A 23,007-nucleotide genomic window follows, 5' to 3' on the forward strand; every position below is an offset into this window, starting at 1 on the left:
TACGTGCTGTCACTTTTTTTCAAAAAAGCATATTCGTCGACTTTAGAGATTCGTCTACAACTTCACAAAAACTATATGTCAAACCATCATATACCATTTCATCAACACCTCAAGCCTAATTATTTTTCAAACCTTTTAGTACCGTCTTTAACTCCCCTTCAATAAATTTTCTTTTATGCTATTTCCAAATTGTCGGAAAAAATGGATTTTTTCCCATGTCGTTTCTATATCATTCTCAAAATGTTCATACCATTTCTAATGCTTTCCTTGTCAATTATTGAGGCAACGTTATAATCTTCAACTGAGGCAAGTCCAGACTGACTATTTCCTCTGAATTTCTTAACATGCAAATCCAATATCTTATCATTTTACTGCCTAATTGCATCTTCTAATTCCTCGAAAATCTTATCCACAGCCTCCCTTTCATATCTCCTTAGTTCACACTTCAATTCCTTCTCTACTTTCCTTATTTCCCTCTTTTTCTGGAAATTTTCTGGAACTATTATTTAACTTTATTTTTGCTCGTTTTAGGTTTAATGTAGCTCTTTACTTTTCTTGGAGAAATTTATTTTATGGAAAGATTTTATTGTCAATTCATATAATGCCCATTTCTTTCATACCTTATAACTTGGAAAAGAATCGTTTCTTCTATTTTTACTTTTACCGTAAAAAGCATTTGTACCAATAATTAGTCACCTAGAAATGGTGACTTGAACGGTATTGCATATTTTATATGCTTTAATGGCAATGGATAAAAAAAACCTTTAATTTTGTCAAAGAAAGACTGAGTTTAATAGACTGTGCTGTTTACACAGGATTTGGGTCTAATCTTTAATAATCCAAAATTACCATGGTTCTGATAAAGACCGCTAATTCCTAAGGGATTAAGGCCTATTTTGAAAATACCTTTAACATTCTGGAAGGACTTTCATAGCTATCAACTGTTTCTGGAATATTACTCAGGAAATTCTTTTACATACCCCTTCTCTTTTCTACTAAGCTTAAAACGTTTTAGCTAACATTCCTATCTGTGTTCCTAACTTTCCTCCCTAAGACGTCTTCTGCTATTTCGCAGAGTTCCTCTCTGAAATCATTCCATGCATCTTCTACATTGCCAAATTCCAAACGTTCCAGTTTCATATTCAAATGTTCTTGAAAAAGCACTCATCCTATAGTCTGTCAACGTCATAACGCCCCAGAAAGTAGTTACCCTTCCTAAATACCAGCTTAGAGTTAGCTGTGGAGATTACTAGAAGCTATTCCTTACTTTTAACACCAATAATAGCGCTTTTATATACCCCAGTACCTTGTATCGATCCTGCCAGTTGTCAATTTACAATAAAATAATCAATAAGGTCGGCCAACTTACCATCATGGGAGTGTGAACCTATAGGGCCATTTTATGACCAAATAGCCATGAGGGCTTTTTAAAATGTTTTCCAGAAAAATTGTCTAAAGATATTCTTAGGTTGGATGGGAAGAGGTTATAAGAAAGGGTTTAAAGGAAACTCAAATTTCATGAGGAGGTTAAAGAGGGAATCTTGAATATAGTAGGGTGGAAGCAGTGTGCCCAGGTGTGTTGCCCTCAGGCGGCTTGGTACTGAACTAAATTGCTAGTAGTATTAATAACAGCTGCAGCACATACCACTATGACTGATACCTTGCACTTTTTGGCGGTAAAGTAAGCAACTAGAGTTCTAATACCAAAACCTTCCCAACGTAAGCAAGACACCCGACCTTAGACCCTCCAGAGCCAGGAATTGCGCATAGGGCATCTACGAATCCTCGTCAGACATCTCGAAACTGAGCTACAGCCGTGACATCCTCCCAGTGTGTTTGAAGAGACAGCTCCGTACTTCTCAGGTCCCAGTCGCACTACCGTATTATGGTGTGTCTTGGTCGACCTCTTATGTGTCTCCCTTCGGGCGCCACTCATATAATGTTTTTGGGAGTCGATCCTCTGGCATACGAATCTCCTACGCATCAGGAGGTCACTAACAAATGGCTGACCGGTTCGCCGACGGACTTCTATATTGGTGACCTTTTCCTGCCACGATATGTTCAGGATCCTTCTAAGGCACATATACTCAAAAGCTAGGACCGGTTTCTCCAGTTGGACGTTTAATTTTCCAGCATTCACTAGCATAGAGGAGGATGGACATCACATTGATATTAGGGGGGAGGGCAACCAGGGCAGCTGCCCCGAGTGCCGTGGCTGGGGTGCCCACTTTGACCAAAATTTTTCATTTTAATTCGGCTTTTTTTTGCTTATATATGAGTCGAGAGGGGTGCTGTAATTAATTTACCCAAACCACCACCACCCCTAAAAACGACTCTGGCCATCTATAGCAAAAATTTAAAATGCACCTTGTTAAACCCAAAGGCGGAATAACTATATCAGTTGTGGTGTTTTTAAAGGCATTTTGCGACATTAAAAATCGAATATGGTGGGTCAAAAGTGCAATAAAAGCATTAAGCTTAGCATTCTCTATTAAATATTTGAGTCTAATTTTCCATATCTTGTTCGGTTCTCATTATAAGTACATTTTTTATATTATATGATGCATATTTAAATTTATCCGTAGAAATATGTAGGCTATAAAGTAAAAAAGAAATCATAGTAAAAACAAACTTAAAAAGAGCAGCAAACTACAAAGGATATTTTAAATTAATACAATTCCGAAAAAAAGCAGAATTCGGTCAAATTATGTTGAAAATGTAGGAATTATTAAACCGAAAAACTTATAAAAAAACTGGTTAAGTCAGAGTCAAGGTACACGGTAACCTTCAAAAAAGCAAAAGCAGGTTTTCCGCCAACTCGGATAGAAAATTGGCTTAATTTCTAGTGCTCGACGAATCCCTATTCAAATCCTTAGGATCGATCCTATATTTGCACCAACAATGAAGCACCATTATTGCACCATCCCCTGCCAAACTTGATACTAAATGCTTAAGATGCTGAAGTAAATGCATTATTCTACCCATTATCCGGGAAAATTTAAGAAATCCCAAAACAAAATACGAAGAAAAAAAAATGCTTACATCAGAGTCAAGGTACACCGAAAGGAGACTCGTAACCTTCAAAAAAGCAGACGGGGCTTTTTCCGCCAACTCTGATAGAAAATTGGCATAATTTCTAGTGCTCGACGAATCCCTATTCAAGTCTTTTGGATCAATCCTATTAATTTCACGAATTACATCACTAATTATCATATTACACCCAAAATTGTTCACCATTATTGCCACGCCACTCGCCAAGCTCGATACTAAAAACTCAAAATTCTGAAGTAACTGCATTATTCGAACGGTGCAGCCCAGATTATGATTATATCTCTTCACCAAAGTTCCAAGTATTTGAAAAATACTTTCACGGGTGCTTTTACACCGAGCATGACTTACGGTTGGATTTTCCAGTGTTTTATAGCAAGTCACTGCAAACAAATTAACAAATTCTGAATCAACAATAGGGGGTGACCAGAGTCTATTGATAGGAAGTTGAATCAGCTGATACATAATATTCATAACCTTATCTCTTTGAATATCAATATCAAATCCGCTATCAGATTTTTTCTGTTTTCCTTTCTTTTTCCCAGCGGTTGAAATGCTCGGTTGGGTTGCTTCTGTTTCGAATGCTTCGTATATTGTGCAGAATAAGTACGTTGTCATTTTCAGAGTGTTTAAGACTGACGGTGTATTATTGTCTCCGTTGATTTCCAATTTTGATGCAATAGATTTTACAGTTGTTGCCATTCCTAAAACAAAACAAAAAAATTATCGTTGTTTATTAAAGTATTTAGTGAATATATTACTTTATTTTACAATATATAAGAGCCAACTACTCTTCAATAGTTTAAAATATTATAGACAATATTTAACATACGGAGGCGTTTTCAAAGGCACAGAAATAAAATGAAAGCTTTTGAATTTATGAAGAATAAAAAAAATCAATTATAACTATTAGATATTATTAAATAATTAATTACTGCTTGTGCAACTTTTTTTTAGCAAGACTTGAAGCACCGAAAATTGTTTTAACATATTTTGTTTTTTGGCTGGTGGTATGATTAGAAAAAAATCAGCAGAAGGGAGGAGGGTGACTCAAGATAATTATAAACCTTATTTTTAGCTTGTTTTCAGTCGTTTTTTAATTCTTGACAAATATTAAATGTCCGTTTTTTACAGACGAGGGCAACAGTACTCCACCAAACGGTGTTCTAGATTAGGGGCTAGGGTCCATATAATAGGATAAGCAGCTCTGAAAATCTCCAACCCAGTTTAGAGCATGTGTTAACTTGGGAAAAAAATTCTTTTCGCTCTGGAAGCGTAAACGTCTCCGTTAGCTGAATCCTATTCCAAATATAATTTGATCTGTAATTAATCAACTATTCAAATATCGCAAATAAATATGCCTCGAAATAATATTAAACCATTCAATTTCAGAAACTTAATAAATTTGTAATTATTTCTAGCTAATCATTTGTTTATTTTAATTAAATTAATTTTTCAATTGAATTTAAATTTATTATGAATTAATTCGTTTATTAAACTAATTAATTATTAATTTTTTTAACTGTGTAAGTGTTCAAATATTGTCTTATTTTTAATAACTTTAGAAATGATTTTTATAAAAAATAAAGTACTTAAAAATTGAGGTTACTTTAAAATTAAATTTGAAATAAACAAATTGAAATTAATTTTAAAATAATCGAAAAATAAATTGAAAATGATCACCTTAAAATAATATATATTAAAAAAATTGATTAAAATTGCATTGTTTAAAATCATTAAGCTTTTAAATAAAGTTTGACGCTTTTACTGTGAATTCAATACACTTAAAAAAATAGAAAAAATCGACAATTTAATTTTTAATGACAAAGGCCTCCATATTCACTTATTCAGTTGTAAGTAGCTAAATATATAAAAAAGAAAATAAGTAAAAAAATATGGCATCAAGCAGCTTCAGATGACAAAGCTTTCCTTTCAAGGTATTGTTGTCTTGAGAATCAACAGATTGTTGAGTTTGAGTTTTTATTATTGAGTTTGAGTTTTTAGACAGACAGTTTGAGTTTTTATGCACGAAAAGCGTTGTCAAATTTACCAATTTTTTCCTGATTTGTTTCAACAGTTAAACGTTGCAACATTGACGAAAACATGGTACTACCCATACTTCAAAAACTTCATAACTTTTAAAAACCAAGGGGAAAATCTTAGAAAGTTTCAGATATGAATAGAACTCGCACTCTTTTGTTAAAAAAAGCAATTGAGTTTAGGAGAGTTCATAAATTTCAATACAAAATTCTTGCACGGAGAATATATTCCCTATAAGACACTCCCCAAGCAGAACTCAACCTTTCCGGGTCGTCACTCAGCCTGCTCCTATATTGTCCCCTATTTGCTGCTTGACTTCAAGATACTAAAAAACAGTTGTCCCTTATCTCGGAAAAAAATCTACACAACATCCAATTAATTTACTATTTTTTATGTTTGCTTTTTTCTTCCTTTTAATGATTTTGATGACGGTTTTTATGTTGTTGTTTTTCTTTTTGTTTTTTTTTTATGTTGTTGTTTTTTCTTGTTTTTTTTTTGACAATTTTGATTAAACGATTATTGATTCTTTTTCCAGTTTTGTGTATATGATTTTTTTTAAACCTTGTTTTTAATCTAATATGATTGTATATTTGTATATGATATTTTTATGTATATGATATGATATGTATATGATATTTTATATGATACAATATGATTGTATGTATGTATATGATTGTTTTATGATTGTTTTTAATCCAATTAATTTGCTATTTTTTATGTTTGCTTTTTTCTTCCTTTTAATGATTTTGATGACGGTTTTTATGTTGTTGTTTTTCTTTTTGTTTTTTTTTATTTTGTTGTTTTTTCTTGTTTTTTTTTTTGACAAATTTTATTAAAAGATGATGGATTATTTTGCCAGTTTTGTGTATATGATTGTTTTTAAACCTTTTTGATGTTAGTCAGTTTTTTTTTTGTTTTGACTCCCAGCTGCGATTTAAGTCCAATCGGGCTTGCAATAGCTATTTTTTGGAATAAATTTTATCTAACCTGAGACGGGTCCGGGGACAAAAATATCTTTAGTTCATGCTATTGGTAATTTGAGATATTGAGTCTAAATATTGGAGAGGAACGAAAAAGTAGAATCAAAATATACTTTAACCTTTTCCAAAACTCTATTTTACATTGTCATCCGATAGCTTTTTAAACAGAAAGTATGCATGTAAGTAAAAGGAAAATTGGAGATTATAGACGCTTTGATTCTTCTGAGACACTCACTTACAATAACCTCTAGCAACTTTTGAGACAGACCCCAACCAACATTGGAAACCAAAATACTCAGTTTTAAGCCCCAACCACAGTCATGCATTTCTATTTTTTAGAAAATGTAGAAGCAACGACGAAGACAGCAGTATCTTTCTGTCATACGAAAAACCAAACAGTTACGTGGAATAAGGGCTTTTCGAAGAGAGTGATTCAAATAAAACCTAAGCGAATATTTGGGCTATAGCGTCAGTGCAACTTCTAAGACTCATGTCTGTCCTTATCAAAAGTTTGAGACAACTACCAAAAAATTTTTACTAAGCTGTTCTCAAGAGGAGTATCAGGTAATGCAAGTTCAATTCCATTAACCTCCACCTAATTCACATTGCCTCACTGGGCCTACTTTAGCAAACAGTTCTGGGTAATTACTGCAAAAATTTGATAATTAATACACATCCTTTAGGAGTGACAGTGACGACATGAACAATAGCCGTCCTCAGCGAAATAGAAAAGACTAAAACAAAGAAACCTATGTAAGAAAATCTATGTGAATCCTATGTGAATCAAATTCACAATCAAAAAGCTCGTCAATTAAATAAAGAAACAACAAAAATAAAAATCAAATTATAAGAGCTCTTCTTTCACCACTTCACAAAAGTTCAGTTTAGACAAATCTAACATACGACCTTTATATGACCAATAGCTATCCTCAGTGAAATGGAAGAAAAAAGTAAAACAAAGAAAACAATAAAACCAATACAAAAAAAAAAAATCAAATTCACGATCAAAAAGCTCCTCGATAAAATAAAGAAAAATAAAAAATAAAAACCAAATTATCAACTCTAGTTTCATCTCTTCACATCTCTTCACTCTCTTCACTCGCTGAATTTTGGTGAAGCGACGAGTTAATTTAGGTCTTTAGTTTGTCTTTATTTCGAGTTTGTCTCTCACAAGTAGTCATTCAACATAATATCTTGTTGATGGTAAAAACAAAGAACTAGAAGTATCTAGCAGAATACCCTAGCTTTTTATACCCTAGCTAGATACCTTAGCATTATACCCAAACTTTTTTTTCTAACAATCATACCTTTACTCAAAAGCTCCCACGCTTGTTCTCGTATTCTTTCTTCAAAATATCTTGTTCTTGTTAAAAAAAAAGAACTAGAATTATCTAGCAGAATACCCTATCTTTTTATACCCGAGCTTATAATTATACCCAAACTTTTTTTTTTCTAACAATCATACCTTTAATCAAAAGATCCCACGCTTGTTCTGGTATTCTTTCTTCATAATATCTTGTTCTTGGTAAAAACAAAGAACTAGAAGTATCTAGCAGAATACCCTAGCTTTTTATACCCTAGCTAGATACCTTAGCATTATACCCAAACTTTTTTTTCTAACAATCAAACCTTTACTCAAAAGCTCCCACGCTTGTTCTGGTATTCTTTCTTAAAAATATCTTGTTCTTGGTAAAAAAAAAGAACTAGAAGAATCTAGCAGAATACCCTAGCTTTTTATACCCTAGCTAGATACCTTAGCATTATACCCAAACTTTTTTTTCTAACAATCATACCTTAACTCAAAAGCTCCCACGCTTGTTCTGGTATTCTTTCTTCAAAATATCTTGTTTTTGGTAAAAACAAAGAACTAGAAGTATCGAGCAGAATACCCTAGCTTTTTATACCCTAGCTAGATACCTTAGCATTATACCCAAACTTTTTTTCTAACAATCATACCTTCACTCAAAAGCTCCCACGCTTGTTCTCGTATTCTTTCTTCATAATATCTTGTTCTTGGTAAAAACAAAGAACTAGAAGTATCTAGCAGAATACCCTAGCTTTTTATACCCTATCTTAGCATTATACCCAAACTTTTTTTTTATAAAAATCATACCTTTACTCAAAAGCTCCCACGCTTGTTCTGGTATTCTTTCTTCAAAATATCTTTTTCTTGGTAAAAACAAAGAACTAGAAGTATCTAGCAGAATACCCTAGCTTTTTATACCCTAGCTAGATACCTTAGCATTATACCCAAACTTTTTTTTTCTAACAATCATACCTTTACTCAAAAGCTCCCACGCTTGTTCTGGTATTCTTTCTTCAAAATATCTTTTTCTTGGTAAAAACAGAGAACTAGAAGTATCTAGCAGAATACCCTAGCTTTTTATACCCTAGCTAGATACCTTAGCATTATACCCAAACTTTTTTTTTAACATTCATACCTTTACTCAAAAGCTCCCACGCTTGTTCTCGTATTCTTTCTTCAAATTGGGGAAACTGTACCATTACACTGTAGAGCACATCAAATTTAGTCAAAATAAATTTTTCTTCAACAGTTCGAAAAGCTTCAAAGCAGTCTAGAAGAGAAAAAAATCTAGAAATCTCTGTCCTATAATAGCATAGAAGGTTCTAAATCAAGAGGGTCCGATGAGTGTCCACTTAGTGAACCTTTTTAGGTTATTAACTTCCTGCAAATTCCTGAGAAATTGCATTGTCCATTTTGTTGTGGTTCTTTTTTTTTAACCTACAAGTTTGAACATAATAAGCATTAAAGTTTTGTATTTCTGTATGCTTTTGGCCAACTTTTTTTGCATTTTTTTGGCGTGTGTTGTCCTTGCAATATTTGTTTTTCACATCCAACAGTTTTAATAATTTAGGCATAATTTTAAAGAATTGCAACTGTATGACTATTTTCACGCCTTTTATTTTATTTATATCATGCAAGACACTAAAAAAATCAGGTGATTGGACAAAGTGAAGGATATTATGTGGCTTCTTCTTTTCTGTTGCTGATACGGCCGACAATCCATGTATTCAAGGCAAAGATACGTAAAATAAAAATAGACAGTCAGAAATCATTTTTTTTTTCTTTAACTGACTTTGGGACTCGATTTCATATTATTTGACGCTGCAACTCCTTTTGACAGGGTATTAACCAGGGTTCGACATGACGATCTATCTAGTCATGTTCAGGATACCTGCGCTATGTGTACATTCATCTATCCTAAGGGCAGGGGTTCGAGTCCTAGTGTTGCATTTTATTTGGCTCGGAAAAGGGGTCAGCGGTGTGACCACAAGCTCAGCCAGAGTCGACCCATCTCCAAATGGGTGGCTGGAGAAATCCAGAAAAAAACACGAACCATCAGATAATTTGTCCCTAACAAGGCATTGCACTTCCGGCCAAAGGCAGAGAATCAGGAGACTGGTACGTACGCTACGCGGACCATTGTCTGTATGCGAAAAAGTTTAAGCTCTTTTTTAAAGTCGTCATTATCATTTATCTTTCCTTTGGGTTACTTTTGAAATATTATTAGGAGATGTCCTTTAGTCACCGCAGCCGCTGGTGTTTAATTTTAACTAGTATTAATTAATTAATTTAAATTTAATTAGTATTTTAATTAGTTTAATTTAATTAGTATTGTGTCTTGAAACTGAGCCCTCTTGGTGCCTCCTCATTTGTCATAGTAGTCAGTGTAATTTGTCTTTAGAATGCAGTGGAGGCACTGAATCGCAAAAAGGAGTAGGTTGTACTTTTTCTCTAACTTCAGGGGCAAAGTTTCACCCCTATAGGCTACAAAGCAATCACCATGATCAGACTGATGGATTTTTGCTGGTTCGTGAGGTAGCTACTCTTTTAAATTTTTGATATCTTGTAGCAAGAGCTAGGTAGTGTTTGATATCAATGGTATGGCAGTGGTATGCAGTCAAGAGGCTTCTATGGTATACAAACTGGTCGACCGTTTTGACCATCTGGCCACAATGGATATGGAAGGAGAATTTTCTTTTTTAAAACTAGCCTCCAGAAGAACATCCACCCGCGATGGTATCCTGCAATACAAAAGAATTTCACGCACTGCTGGGATAAGGTTCACAGATGAAAGGACGAGTCCACACCCCAGTGAGCCCGACTCAATTTACATAAGAGCCTCATTCCTCCTTTACCTATATGCATTACCCTTCAGGGTGCCCCAGTTTCACTTTATGGACCCTCAGGGACTGCCTCGTCCTTTTGTTCTCGCTTCTCTTCCATATAGAGCTACCTTGACATCTGTAAGACGTTCCCCTATCCGCCACTAGGGAACGCACTGAGTGACCTGGGGTCCAAGGTTAGTTTAGCCTGATACCCAGAAAATTATACAACACACATACAAATACTAGAGAAATTGAAAAAGGGCACATGGCATGTTAATAGCTCATGCAATAAAAATTTTATGTTTTTTATACTCGCTCAAATATAAATAGTATATTTTACTTCTTTTCAGAGATTTTTGGTCAAATCTGTACTTCCAGGATTCAGAAGGTCCATTAAAAAGGTCTGTTTTATCTAGGGAAGGTTCAGCTTTTTTCTTTTTCGAGTAAATATTTGATTTATGGGGGAGGGGGATTGGGTTTTCCAACAGAAGTACGGTAGAAAACAATATTATTTCACAAAAACAAAACTATTCAGACGTAAAAGACACAAATTGCTGATAAAATCGGGCATAGCACATTTGGAAACATACTCTTGCTGGCTGGAACAAATAATTAATTTTCTTGGTATAACTATTGTAATCTATAAGAAAAAAAGTAACATCCCAATTATAAAAACAAATAGAATAGAAAAAAACTAAAACCTCGTGATGTAAAAGACTAGCGGTAAATCCGATATTTAAATATACCCTGCGCCATGAATTTAGGAATAAAAAAATTGGGGAGGTGGGGGCAAAATTAAATCAAAACAATTAATTGTAAAAATTAAATAAGTAAAACTAGTTACAAAAAATAAATAAAGCTACTTATAAAAATCAATAAATAAAAATTTAAGAATATAAAAATTAAAGCAAAACGGTAATTTGTAGAAAAAAGAAAAAAATATTTACCTAAAACAAATTTTGCTTCGTAAGTATGAAATAAAAATACAGCTGAGGAAGAGTAAATAAACAGAAAATAATTGCTATGGCTCTGAAAGTCCACCTGGGACCTATACAGAGGATTCAAAATAAGACAAGTAGAAAAGCCCCTTCCCCCACACCTGAAGACCAGAAATATACAACAGATGCAACGTTTTCTTACATTCTGAAAGGTGGAATGCTTTCTGTTAAAAAAAATACTTTGAACAATGCTTTCTGTTTGTTTTTTACAAGTTTTTTAGGGATCCCCTTAAATATTTAATTTGAAATTTTTACATCAAAAATAAAAATGCCACTGGAAAAAGGGTTTAAGCTTCCCTGACCAACAGCAAAATTCAGCTGCCTCTAAACAAAGTGTGGCCATACATGTTGTGACTACTACAAAGTTCTGGCAACAGCAGCATCTACTAACAAATATCCTATTTTGGAGGATATTCCTCTTTTTCAAGCACTGTTTGTAATGATGGCAAGACAGCAAAAAAGACGTCCAGCATGCAATAACCACATCCAGGGGAACCACTTTACCTCTTCATTCATAGAAACATGCTCAAAAAACTAACCTGAACAAACTAATAAAAGTAACAAATTAATAAATAAATGGAAACAAACTTGAATTGAAGACAAAACAGAGCAAATATCTTGGTCAAAATATTTCCTTTTTTCTTCAAATATACTCATTATAATATTTCTGTAATTTATAAAATTACTCCTTATAAAATATCATATAATCATTCATTATAAAATTACTCATTATAAAATGTTATAAAATTACTCATTATAAAATATCATAAAATTACTCATTATAAAATATCATAAAATTACTCATTATAAAATATCATAAAATTACTCATTACAAATATTTCTTTAGTTTCTTGTCACTTGTTTTCCTCTATAGCAGACATACTTAACCTATTGGCCTAAGTAAAATTAGGTAAAGGATTAACAGCATATTTAGCACTTTCAGCATACTTGGGGCTAACTTAGTTCTGTAACTATAGGAAAATCGTGAGGGAACTTATCAGATTTTTGAAAACCCAGAGGCTTCCCCCTTCTCTTTTTGTATCAATGCAATTTTGAATTTATGTGAAAATGATTACAAGGCTGAGAGGATGTTATAGCTTGAAACCATGGTCCCCAGCCCTGAAACTTTTTGCAGGTCATTTTTTAGATCTTTACTGGGGACTAAAAATATTTTTGTGCTGCAAATTACGTTACGAAAAATATAGCCTACACAAAAAATGCATATTACCTTTAAGAGCTGAGATGGTTTCTCTCACACTGAGAACCTCTGCTACATAATACTGGTTTTTTGATCCATTACCTAATTTAGTTAAATCTTCTTTATTCAGGGGAATGACAAACTCAAAGTCCTCCATTGCTAGATATAGTGCCAAAAAACTGAAAAACAAAATTCACTATTTGAAAATAATACATGTAGTAGTAGAATATACCATCCTACTTTATAGCACAGAAGCATCAACACTACAAAAGGAAGAGGAATCAGATGGGTTTCAGGAAGATTTCTGGGAATGAAACTTGTCAAAGGGCTTGCAAACTCTATTCTTTGTTTACAAGGTGGTTCACCCAATATATGCATTGTCAACAAACAGTTAAGATAGCTTGACAATATTTTTCTTGCTTTAAGTTGCTTGTGCCATAGTAGAGTGCCCCTTGTGCCTTTCTTATATTGGCTTCACCTGTACTGCCAGAGGTACCCACACCAACCACAAATCTTTGCTGATTCAGCCTGAGGTGGGCCCTTGGTCAGTTGCGTAGATAACTGCCTGAGGTGTTGCTGAGAAGCATTCAAAAAATCCAGGGCATTGTCACATGTGTCAAAGGTTTATTTGCTGATTTCCTCCTTCAAACAAATTGCTTATATCTGTGGGTTTATAAACATACAGACGAGTCCTTATTCTTTATCCTGCTGTAAGACACGTTATAGTGGCTGTCAGATACATCTTCCCAGCCCTAAAACTTTTTGCGGGTCATTTTTTAGATCTTTACTGGGGGACTAAAACATTTTTAGGGCTGCGACTCCCTGTGAGCAAAAAAGGAGCACAAATCCATCTGAACACAGCACAACACAGCTATGTCAACTACTTGGCTATATTCGCCTCAAATGTAGTCACTTCTTCTAGTCCCTATAGTTTGCAAGTGCGCTTTTACCCCTGGAAAAGTCCCGCCGAATAGCCAATAGGGAGTTAAAAGTGAACATCCAAAATCACACTGGGATGACATTATAAAAACAATTTAAGACTATAAGTTTTTTTTTATCAGTTGTTGTCAGTGTAGCTGCCTCGGGCATCTTGTGGCATTATGACAAGTGTGTACTAGTGGTAAAATATTTTATAAAAAGAATTCATCCTATTACTAGCAAGTGCAAGGTGAAGAAAAATATGCAAAACTTATCTTTCATAATAATATTACTGAATCATTACAGTTTCATTGGTTTTAGGCAGTTTACATAGTTAGTCTGTTCTTAAAGCATAGGGGGAGGGGCCGAGGGGATATCATATTTAAATGCAAAGAGGGATTGGAAGCCCCCTATATGGAGGATATTCTCTCAGTTGTATCAATTGAGAGTAGGGGCATGGGGCCCGTAGACTTGTTTACCTCCTACTATATTTGAAAAATCCCTTCTTAGTATTTTCATTAGAAAACATGTTTTCTGGATATCTTCACAGAAAATTGAAAAAAAAACTACCCCGCCCCAAGATTTTGAAAAACATAAAAACATTTTGCAAACCAAATATTTTCTTGTGAAATCATACCGCTAAATTCTCAGTTCATTTTAAAATGCTGCTAACAATTAATTTGGAAAAAAATTTATTTTACTACATATTCAAGATTATCATAGGCAGCGCAATCGTGCTGTCTAAGTAAAGAACGATGTTGGCACAATGTATTATTTTTTTTTCCTTTAGACCAGGGCACTTCGTATAGGAGGAGTTGTCGTAGAAACTTGGAAAAGGGCTCATTCGATTGGAAATTGGAATGGCTAGTGCCCTTTTTAATAGTCGAAAATGATTGGAAGGCAACAACACCCCTTCCACTCCCGTCATTTCCCCAAACACATCTAATCAAAATTTTGACATATCCATTTTGTTTAGCATAGTTGATTTCCACATACAAATTATGTTTTTGAGGAAGACACTCCCCCACAGCCTTCATGGCCAGGGTTGTAAGTTATGCCCTGGGGGCATATAAAGTTTTTATAGAAAGTTTTGTCGTAGAAACTTCAAAAAGGCCTCATTCGATTTTAATAATCGAAAGTGATTGGAGGGGCAACTAACCCCCCTCTCACGCCCACCTTTTCCACAAAAAAATCCAATAAAAATTTTGAGATAGTAATTTTGTTCAACGTAGTTGAAAGTTCTGGAAATTAGGTCTTTGAGGATGACAACCCTATGCCCTGGGGTTTTTATAGATAGTGATGTTGTACAAACTTCAAAAAGGGCTCATTCGATTGGAAACTAGAAGGACTTGTGCCCTTTTTAATAGTCCAAAGTGATTGGAGGATAACAAACCCCCCTCCCATGCCCACCATTTCTCCAAACACATCCAATCAAAGTTTTGAGATAGCCAATTTGTTTGGGTAGTTAAAAAGTCCAGAACTTATGTTTTTGAGGATGACTCTCCCCCCACAGCCCTCAGGGAAAGGGTTTTAAATTATGCCCAGGGGTCATATAAGTTTTTTTTTTATAGAAAGCGTTTTCGTAGAAAATTCGAAAAGGAATCATTAGATTGGAAATTGAAACGGCTAGTGCTCTTTTTAAAAGTCCAAAGCGATTGGATGTCAACTAGCCCCCCTCTCGCACCCACCATTTCCCCAAAAACATCCAATAAAAATTTTGACATAACCATGTTGTTCAACGTAGGTCGAAGGTCCAGAAACTATGTCTTTGAGGATGACAACCCCTCACTGCCCTCAGGGCAGTGAGGTTGTAAGCTATGCCCTGGGGCATATAAGATTTTTTATAAAAATCATTGTCGTAAAAACTTCAAAAAGGGCTCATTTCATTTGAAATTGAAATGGCTAGTGTCCTTTTTAATAGTCGAAAGGGATTGGAAGGCAACTAACACCCCTTCCACGGCCACCATTTATCGAAACACATCCAATCAAAATTTTGAGATAGCCATTTTGTTCAAAGTAGTTGAAAGGTCCGGAAACTATATCTTTGAGGATGACACTCCCCCCACAACCCTCAGGGTAAGGGTTGTAAGTTAAGCCCTGGGGGCATATAAGGTTTTTAATGAAAGCTTTGTTGTAGAAACTTGAAAAAGGAATCATTCGATTGGAAATTCAAAGGGCTAGTGCCCTTTTATTAGTCAAGAGTGATTGGAGGGCAGCTAACACCCCTCTCACGCCGACCTTTTCCCCAAACACATTCAATTAAAATTTTTAGATAGCCATTTTGTTCAACGTAGTTAAAAGTTTTACAAATTAGGTCTTTGAGGATGATATCCCGCTCAGAGCCCTCAGGGCAAGGGTTGTAAGTTTTGCCTCAGGGTATATAAGGTTTTTATAGATAGTGATGTTATAGAAACTTCAAAAAGGGCTCATTCGATTGGAAATTAGAAGGGCTTGTCCCCATTTTAATAGTCGAAAGTGATTGGAGGATAACTAACACCCCTCTCACACCCACCATTTCCCCAAACACATCCAATAAAAATTTTACAGCTAGCCATTTTGTTCGACATAGTTAAAAACTCCGGAAATTATGTCTTTGAGGAGGATTGTAAATTATGCCCTGGGGGCATATAAGGTTTTTATAGATAGTGATGTTGCAGAAATTCAAAAAGGGCTCATTTGATTGGAAATTAGAAGGGCTTGTACCCTTTTTAATAGTCAAAAGTGATTGGAGGATAACTAACACCCCTCTCACACCTAACATTTATCCAATCACTTCCAATCAAAATTTTGAAATAACCATTTTGTTCGACGTAGTTAAGAAGTCTGGAAATTTTGTTTTTGAGAATGACACTCCCCCACAGCCCTCGGGGCAAGGGTTGTAAGTTACGCCCTGGGGGCATATAAGGTTTTTTTTATAGAAAGCATTGTCATAGAAACTTCAAAAAGGAATCATTTGATTAGAAATTGAAACGGTTAGTGCCCTTTTTATTAGTCAAAAGCGATTGGAGGGCAAGTAACCCCCCTCTCATGCCCACCATTTCCCCAAACACATCCAACCAAAATTTTGAAATAGCCATTTTGTTCAACGTAGTTGAAAGGTCTGGGAATTATGTCTTTGAGTATGACAACCCCCTCAGAGCCCTCAGAGCAAGGGTTGTAAATTATGCCCTGGGGCATATAAGGTTTTCATAGAGAGCATTGCTATAGAAACTTCAAAAAGGGCTTATTCGATTGGAAATTGAAAGGGCTAGTGTGCTTTTTAATAGTCAGAAGTGATTGGAGGGCAACTAACCCCCCTCTCAGACCCACGTTTTCCCTGAACAAATCCAATCAAATTTTTAGATGGCAATTTTCTTCAACGTAGTTGAACGTTCTGGAAATTAGGTCGTTAAGGATGACAACCCTCCAGCCCACAGGGCAAGGGTTGGAATTGATTCCCTGGGGGCATATAAAGTTGTTATTGAAAGCGTTGTTTTAGTAACTTCAAAAGGACTTTATTCGATTGGAAATTGAAAGGGCTAGTGCTTTTTTTATTAGTTGAAAGAGATTGGAGAGCAACTAATGCCCCTCTCATGCCCACCATTTCCCCAAACACATCCAATCAAAATTTTGAAATAGCCATTTTGTTTAATGTAAGTAAAAGTTCTGGAAATTAGGTATTTGAGGATGACAACCCCCTCAGAGCCCTCAGGGGCAAGGGTTGTAATTTATGCCCTGGGGACATATAAGGTTTGCATAGAAAGTGTTGTTGTATAAACTTCATAAAGGGCTCATTTGATTGGAAATTGAAATGGCTAGTGCCCTTTTTAATAGTCGAAAGTGATTGGAAGGCAACTAACACCCCTTCCACGCCCACCATTTATCCAAACACATCCAATCAAAATTTTGAGATAGCCAAAATTTTGAGATAGCCAAAATTTCAAAATTTTGAGATAGCCATTTTGTTCAAAGTAGTTGAAAGGTCTGGAGATTATATCGTTGAGGATGACGGTCCCCCAACAGCCCTGAGGGTAAGGGTTGTAAGTTATGCCCTGGGGGCGTATAAGGTTTTTATTGAAAGCTTTGTTGTATAAATTTGAAAAAGGGATCATTTGATTGGAAATTCAAAGGGCTAGTGCCCTTTTTAATAGTCGATAGTGATTGGATGGCATCTAACCCCCCTCTCACGTCGACCTTTTCCCCAAACACATTCAATCAAAATTTTTAGATAGCCATTTTGTTCAACATAGTTAAAAGTTTTAGAAATTAGGTCTTTGAGGATGATATCCTCCCGAGAACCCTCACGGCAAGGGTTGTAATTCATGCCCTTGGGGCATATAAGGTTTTTATAGATAGTGATGTTGTAGGAACTTCAAAAAGGGCTCATTTGATTGGAAATTAGAAGGGCTTGTGCCCTTTTTCATAGTCGAAAGCGATTGGAGGATAACTAACACCCCTCTGACACCCACCATTTCCCCAAAGACATCCAATAAAAATTTTAGAGATAGCCATTTTGTTCGACGTAGTTGGGAACTCCATAAATTATGTTTTTGAGGATGACACTCCCCCCACAGCCCTCTGGGCAAGGGTTGTAAGTTATGCCCTGGGGGAATATGAGGTTGTTTCATAGAAAGCGTTGTTGTAGAAACTTCAAAAAAGAATCATTTGATTGGAAATTGAAACAGGTTGTGCCCTTTTTAATAGTCGAGAGGGTTTGGAGGGGCAACTAACCTCCCTCTAATGCCCAACATTTCCCCGAACACATCCAATCAAAATTTTGAGACAGCCATTTTGTTCAACGTAGTTCAAAGGTCTGGAAATTATGTCTTTGATGATGAAAGCCCCAGCACTGCCCTCAAGGCAAGGTTTATAAGTTATGCCCTGGGGCATATAAGGTTTTTATAGAAATCATTGTCATAGAAACTTAAAAAAGGGCTCTTTCGATTGGAAATTGAAAAGGCTAGTGCCCTTTGTAATAGTCGGAAGTGATTGAAGTGCAACTAACCCCCCTCTCACGCCCACCATTTTCCCAAACCAATCCAATCAAAATTTTCAGATAGGGATTTTGTTTAACGTAGTTGAAAGTTCTGGAAATTAGGTCTTTGAGGAAGACAACCCCAGCACTCAGGGCAAGGGTTGTAAGTTAGACCCTGGGGGCATATAAAGTTTTCATTGAAAGTGTTGTTGTAGAAACTTGCTCTGGGGCATATAAGGTTTTTATAGAAAGCTTTGTTGTAGAAACTTCAAAAAGGGCTCATTTGATTGAAAATTCAAAGGGCTAGTGCCCTTTTTAATAGTCGGAAGTGATTGGAGGGCAACTAACCCCTCTCACGCCCACCATTTCCCCATACACATGCAATCAAAATTTTGAGATAGCCATTTTGTTCAACGTAGTTAAAAGTTCTTGAAATTAGGTCTTTGAGGATGACAGCCCCCCACAGTTCTCAGGGCAAGGGTTGTAAATTATGCCCTGGGGGCATATAAGGTTTTTATGGAAAGCGTTGTTGTAGAAAGCGTTGTTGTAGAAGGTCTCATTTGATTGGAAATTAAAATGGCTAGTGCTCTTTTTAACAGTTGAAGGTGATTGGAAGGCAACTAACACTCCTTCCACGCCCAACATTTATTCAAATCAAAATAGCGTAAGTATATCCAAGCTATCAAAGAAAGTAAATAGTTTTTTTTTTGCAAATGGTGTCAAGTTTTCTATTTCAGGTCAACTAGAGGAGGTATGAAACTAAATTAAACACTACTATTTGTGTCCAGATTTTTAAAAGGGTGTATGTTGTTAGAGATTGCTGAAAATTTTTATCCAGCATACAAATAGCAGGTCAAACTATAAAGTCTTAAAAAAACGAAAAGATTTAAAGTCTGATTTATTAAAACATTTATATATTTTATGTCCAATAAAAAATACAAATGATTTTATTTTATAGCTTTAATAAATAAAATAATATTAACATTTTGATTACTAAATATCAGTATAGGCTATGTATATTAAACTGACAATGCGCATTCATTTGTAATTTTTTTCAGTAAATTGAAATTATGTTCTGGCCTTGTGAAGGCATAGGGATTTTGAGCCCTACTCATGTTAATTTCAGTTTGTTTTAAGCTTGACTCGGTTATTTATCGTAATTTCTGTTCTTTTTGGGTTTTATTTATTTATCGATGCTGATTTGTGGTAGTTCGACGCTTGGTAGATTATCTGATTTTTTTTTGCTTATTTTTGGTTTAATGGAGTTCTTTACTTTTCTTTGAAAAATTTATTTTGTGGAAAGTTTTTTAATTAATTTCTGTTCGTTTTATATTGACATAGTCTTTTCGGGGAAATAGAAAATAATTTGTTAAATCTTTACGTTTTTCTAAGACTTTATAGTTTGGCCTGCTACTTGTATGCTGGAGAAAGATTTTCAGCAATTTTTAACAACATACACCCTTATAAAAATCTGGACACAAATAGTAGGGTTTAATTTAGTTCCATAATTCCTCTAGTTGTCCTGAAATAGAAGATTTGATACCATTCACAAAAAAAAAATCTGTTTACTTTCTTTGATAGCTTGGATACCCTGATGCTATTTTGATTTGGTTAAATTTTAAGAGCAAAAGTAGCCCCAAAAGTTTGAACATAATAACCTCAGTCGTTATTTGGATACTGCTGAGACGCCTTATTAGGAATTAGCATTAATGCAGTGCATTTTGATTTAATCTTAAGGCAACATTTAGATTTTAAACATAATGGGCAGATGGGAGGGGGGCGTGGGAGGGGGACAAGTTGCCCTCAAATCATTCTTGACTATTAAAAAGGGCATTAGCCCTTTCTATTTTCAGTTGAATGAGCCCTTTTAGAAGTTCTTAAGACAAATCCTTCAATACAAAGTGGCCTGGTCTAGACAAAAAAAAAAGCCTTCCAATCACTTTCGACTATTAAAAAGAGCACTAGCCCTTTCAATTTTCAATCGAGTGAGGCCTTTTTGAGTTTCTATGACAACACTTTCTATAAAAACCTTATACGCCCCCAGGGCATAAATTACAACCCTTGTCCTAAGGTTTATGAGGGGGTTGTCATCCTCAAAGACCTAATTTTCAGAACTTTCAACTATGTTAAACAAAATGGCTATCTCAAAATTTTGATTGGATGTGTTTGGGGAAGTGTTGGGCGCGAGAGGAGCGTTAGTTGATCTCCAATTACTTTCAACTATTAAAAAAGGTACTAGCCCTTTCAATTCCAATTGAATGAGCCCTTTTGAAGTTTCTACAACAGTGTTTTTAATAAAAACCTTACATGCCCGCAGGGCAAAACTTACAAACCTTGCCCGGAGGGGGGGGTATCATCCTCAATGACCTAATTTCCAGTTTCAACTACGTTGAAGAAAATTGCTATCTCAAAATTTTGATTGGATGTGTTTGGGGAAATAATGGGCATGACAGGGGGGTTAGTAGCCCTCCAATCACTTCCGACTATTTAAAAGGACACTATTCCTTTCAGTTTCCAATCAAATGAGCCCTTTTTGAAGTTTCTACTACAAAGCTTTCTATATAAACCTTATATGCCCCAGGGCATAACTTACAACCCTTGACCTGAGGGCTGTCAGACCTTCCAACTACATTGAACAAAATGCCCAACTAAAAATTTTGATTGGATGTGTTTGGGGAAATTATGGGCGTGAGAGGGGGGTTACTTGCCATCCAATCACTTTTGAATATTGAACAGAGTACTAGCTGTTTCAATCTCCAATCCAATGATTCCTTTTTGAAATTTCTAGGACAACACTTTCAATAAAAAAAACTTATATACCCCCCAGGGCATAAATTGAAACCCTTGCACTGAGGGCTGTGGGGGGAGTGTCATCCTCAAAAACATAATTTCCAGACTTTTTAAGCACGTCGAACAAAATGGCTATCTCAAAATTATGATTAGATGTGTTTGGGGAAATGGTGGGTGGAAGAGAGGTGTTAGTTATCCTCCAACCACTTTCGACAATTAAAAAGGGCACAAGCCCTTCTAATTTTCAATCAAATGAGCCCTTTTTGAAGTTTCTACAACATTTCTATCTATAAAAACCTTATATGTGCCCAGGGCATAACTTACAACTCTTCCCCTGAGGGCTCTAAAGGGGTTATCATCCTCAAAGACCTGGTTTCTAAAACTTTCAATTACGTTGAACAAATTGGCTATCTAAAAATTTGAATGGATATGTTTGGGGAAAAGGTGGGCGTGAGAGGGGGGTTAGTTGCCCTCAAATCACTTTTGACTATTAAAAAGGGCACTAGCCCTTTGAATTTCCAATTGAATGAGCTCTTTTCCAAGTTTCAACAACAAATCTTTCAATAAAAACCTTATATGCCCCCAGGACATAACTTACAACCCTTACCCTGAGGGCTGTGGGGGGAGTGTCATCCTGAAAGATATAATTTTCAGAACTTTCAACTACTTTGAACCAAATAGCTATCTCAAAATTTTGATTGGATGTGTTTGGATAAATGGTGGGCATGGGAGGAGTGTTAGTTACCTTCCAATCACTTTCGACTATTAAAAAGGGCACTAGCCATTTCAATTTCCAATCGAATGAGTCCTTTTGAAAGTTCCACGACAATCCTTTCTATAAAAACCTTATGTGCTCCCAAGTCATAACTTAAAACCCCTTCCCTGAGGGGTGTGAGGGGGGGTTGTCATCCTTGAAGTCTAATTTCCGGAACTTTCAACTACATTGAACAAAATGGCTATATCAGAATTTTGATTGGATGTGTTTTGGGAAGAGGTGGGCATGAGAGGGGGATTGGTTGCCCTCCAATCACTTTCGAGCATTAAAAAGGGCACTAGCCCTTTGAATTCCAATCAAACGAGCCTTTTTTGATGTTTCTACAACAACGTTTTCTATAAAAAACCGTGTATCCCCCCTGGTCATAACTTACAACCCTTGCTCTGAAGGCTGTGGGGGAGTGTCCTCCTCAAAACTATAATTTCAATATTGAAATCAACTACACTGAACAAAATGGCTATATCAAAATTTTGTTTGGATGTGTTTGGGGAAATGATGGGCATGGAAGGGGTGTTAGTTGCCTGCCAATCACTTTTGACTATTAAAAAGGGCACAAGCCACTCCAATTTCCATTTGAATGAGCCCTTTTCAAAGTTTTTTTTAACTCCTTTGATACAAAGTGCCCTGGTCTAAGACCAAGAAAAAAAAATAATACGTTGTGCCAACATTGTTCTTTACTTAGGCAGCACTATTGTGCTGCCTATGATTGACCTGTTGTAAAACCAGCTACTATGGGTGAACTTGAAGATATCCAATTTAGAGTGAGCAATTGCACTGAATAATGGATAAAAAATATAATGTTAAATAAGTTAGAATTGTGAACTAGAAAAGAATGAACCAGGATAATCTGATTATTGTAAATATACTGCACATTATGAAGTATGAATTTCATGTTTTTTTTATGCTGGCTTGGATTACAGAAAATCTAACACATAGGTCACAGAATGTTAGGGTTGGCAAAGCCTTATCAACCAGTGTAGTGTTTTGAGTCGAGTCCCTCAGGGTAGTTGCTTAGGACCAGTTCTGTTTTGTATATTTATAAATTATTTACCACGGGTAATTCAACATAGTAAAATAAAATGTTTGCCAATGATGTAAAGCTTTACAAGGATGTATTTTCCCCAGATGATGTTGCTCTTCTACAGGATGATTTAAATGCATTGGTATTGGTGCAT

The 23,007-nt window shown here is 35.4% G+C and overlaps 1 protein-coding gene across 5 annotated transcripts in view; it reads right to left on the bottom strand.

Annotated features, from left to right (window-relative positions):
• Positions 1 to 23,007, bottom strand: part of Cap-D2 (CAP-D2 condensin subunit) — a 215,665-nt gene that overhangs the window by 141,590 nt on the left and 51,068 nt on the right. For all 5 annotated transcript variants that reach the window (XM_089108481.1, XM_089108484.1, XM_089108483.1 and 2 more), the window contains exons 2-4: positions 12,426 to 12,574; positions 8,510 to 8,644; positions 3,043 to 3,752 (exon numbers count right to left, since the gene is read on the bottom strand). In XM_089108481.1, coding sequence (XP_088964607.1) covers positions 3,043 to 3,752; positions 8,510 to 8,644; positions 12,426 to 12,574 — 994 coding nt within the window. The remainder of the gene's footprint in view (positions 1 to 3,042; positions 3,753 to 8,509; positions 8,645 to 12,425; positions 12,575 to 23,007) is intronic.

This window comes from Artemia sp. Qi Xiang Cuo, chromosome 3 (genome assembly GCF_049724085.1).
Source record: "Artemia sp. Qi Xiang Cuo chromosome 3, ASM4972408v1, whole genome shotgun sequence".
Taxonomy (NCBI): domain Eukaryota; kingdom Metazoa; phylum Arthropoda; class Branchiopoda; order Anostraca; family Artemiidae; genus Artemia; species Artemia sp. Qi Xiang Cuo.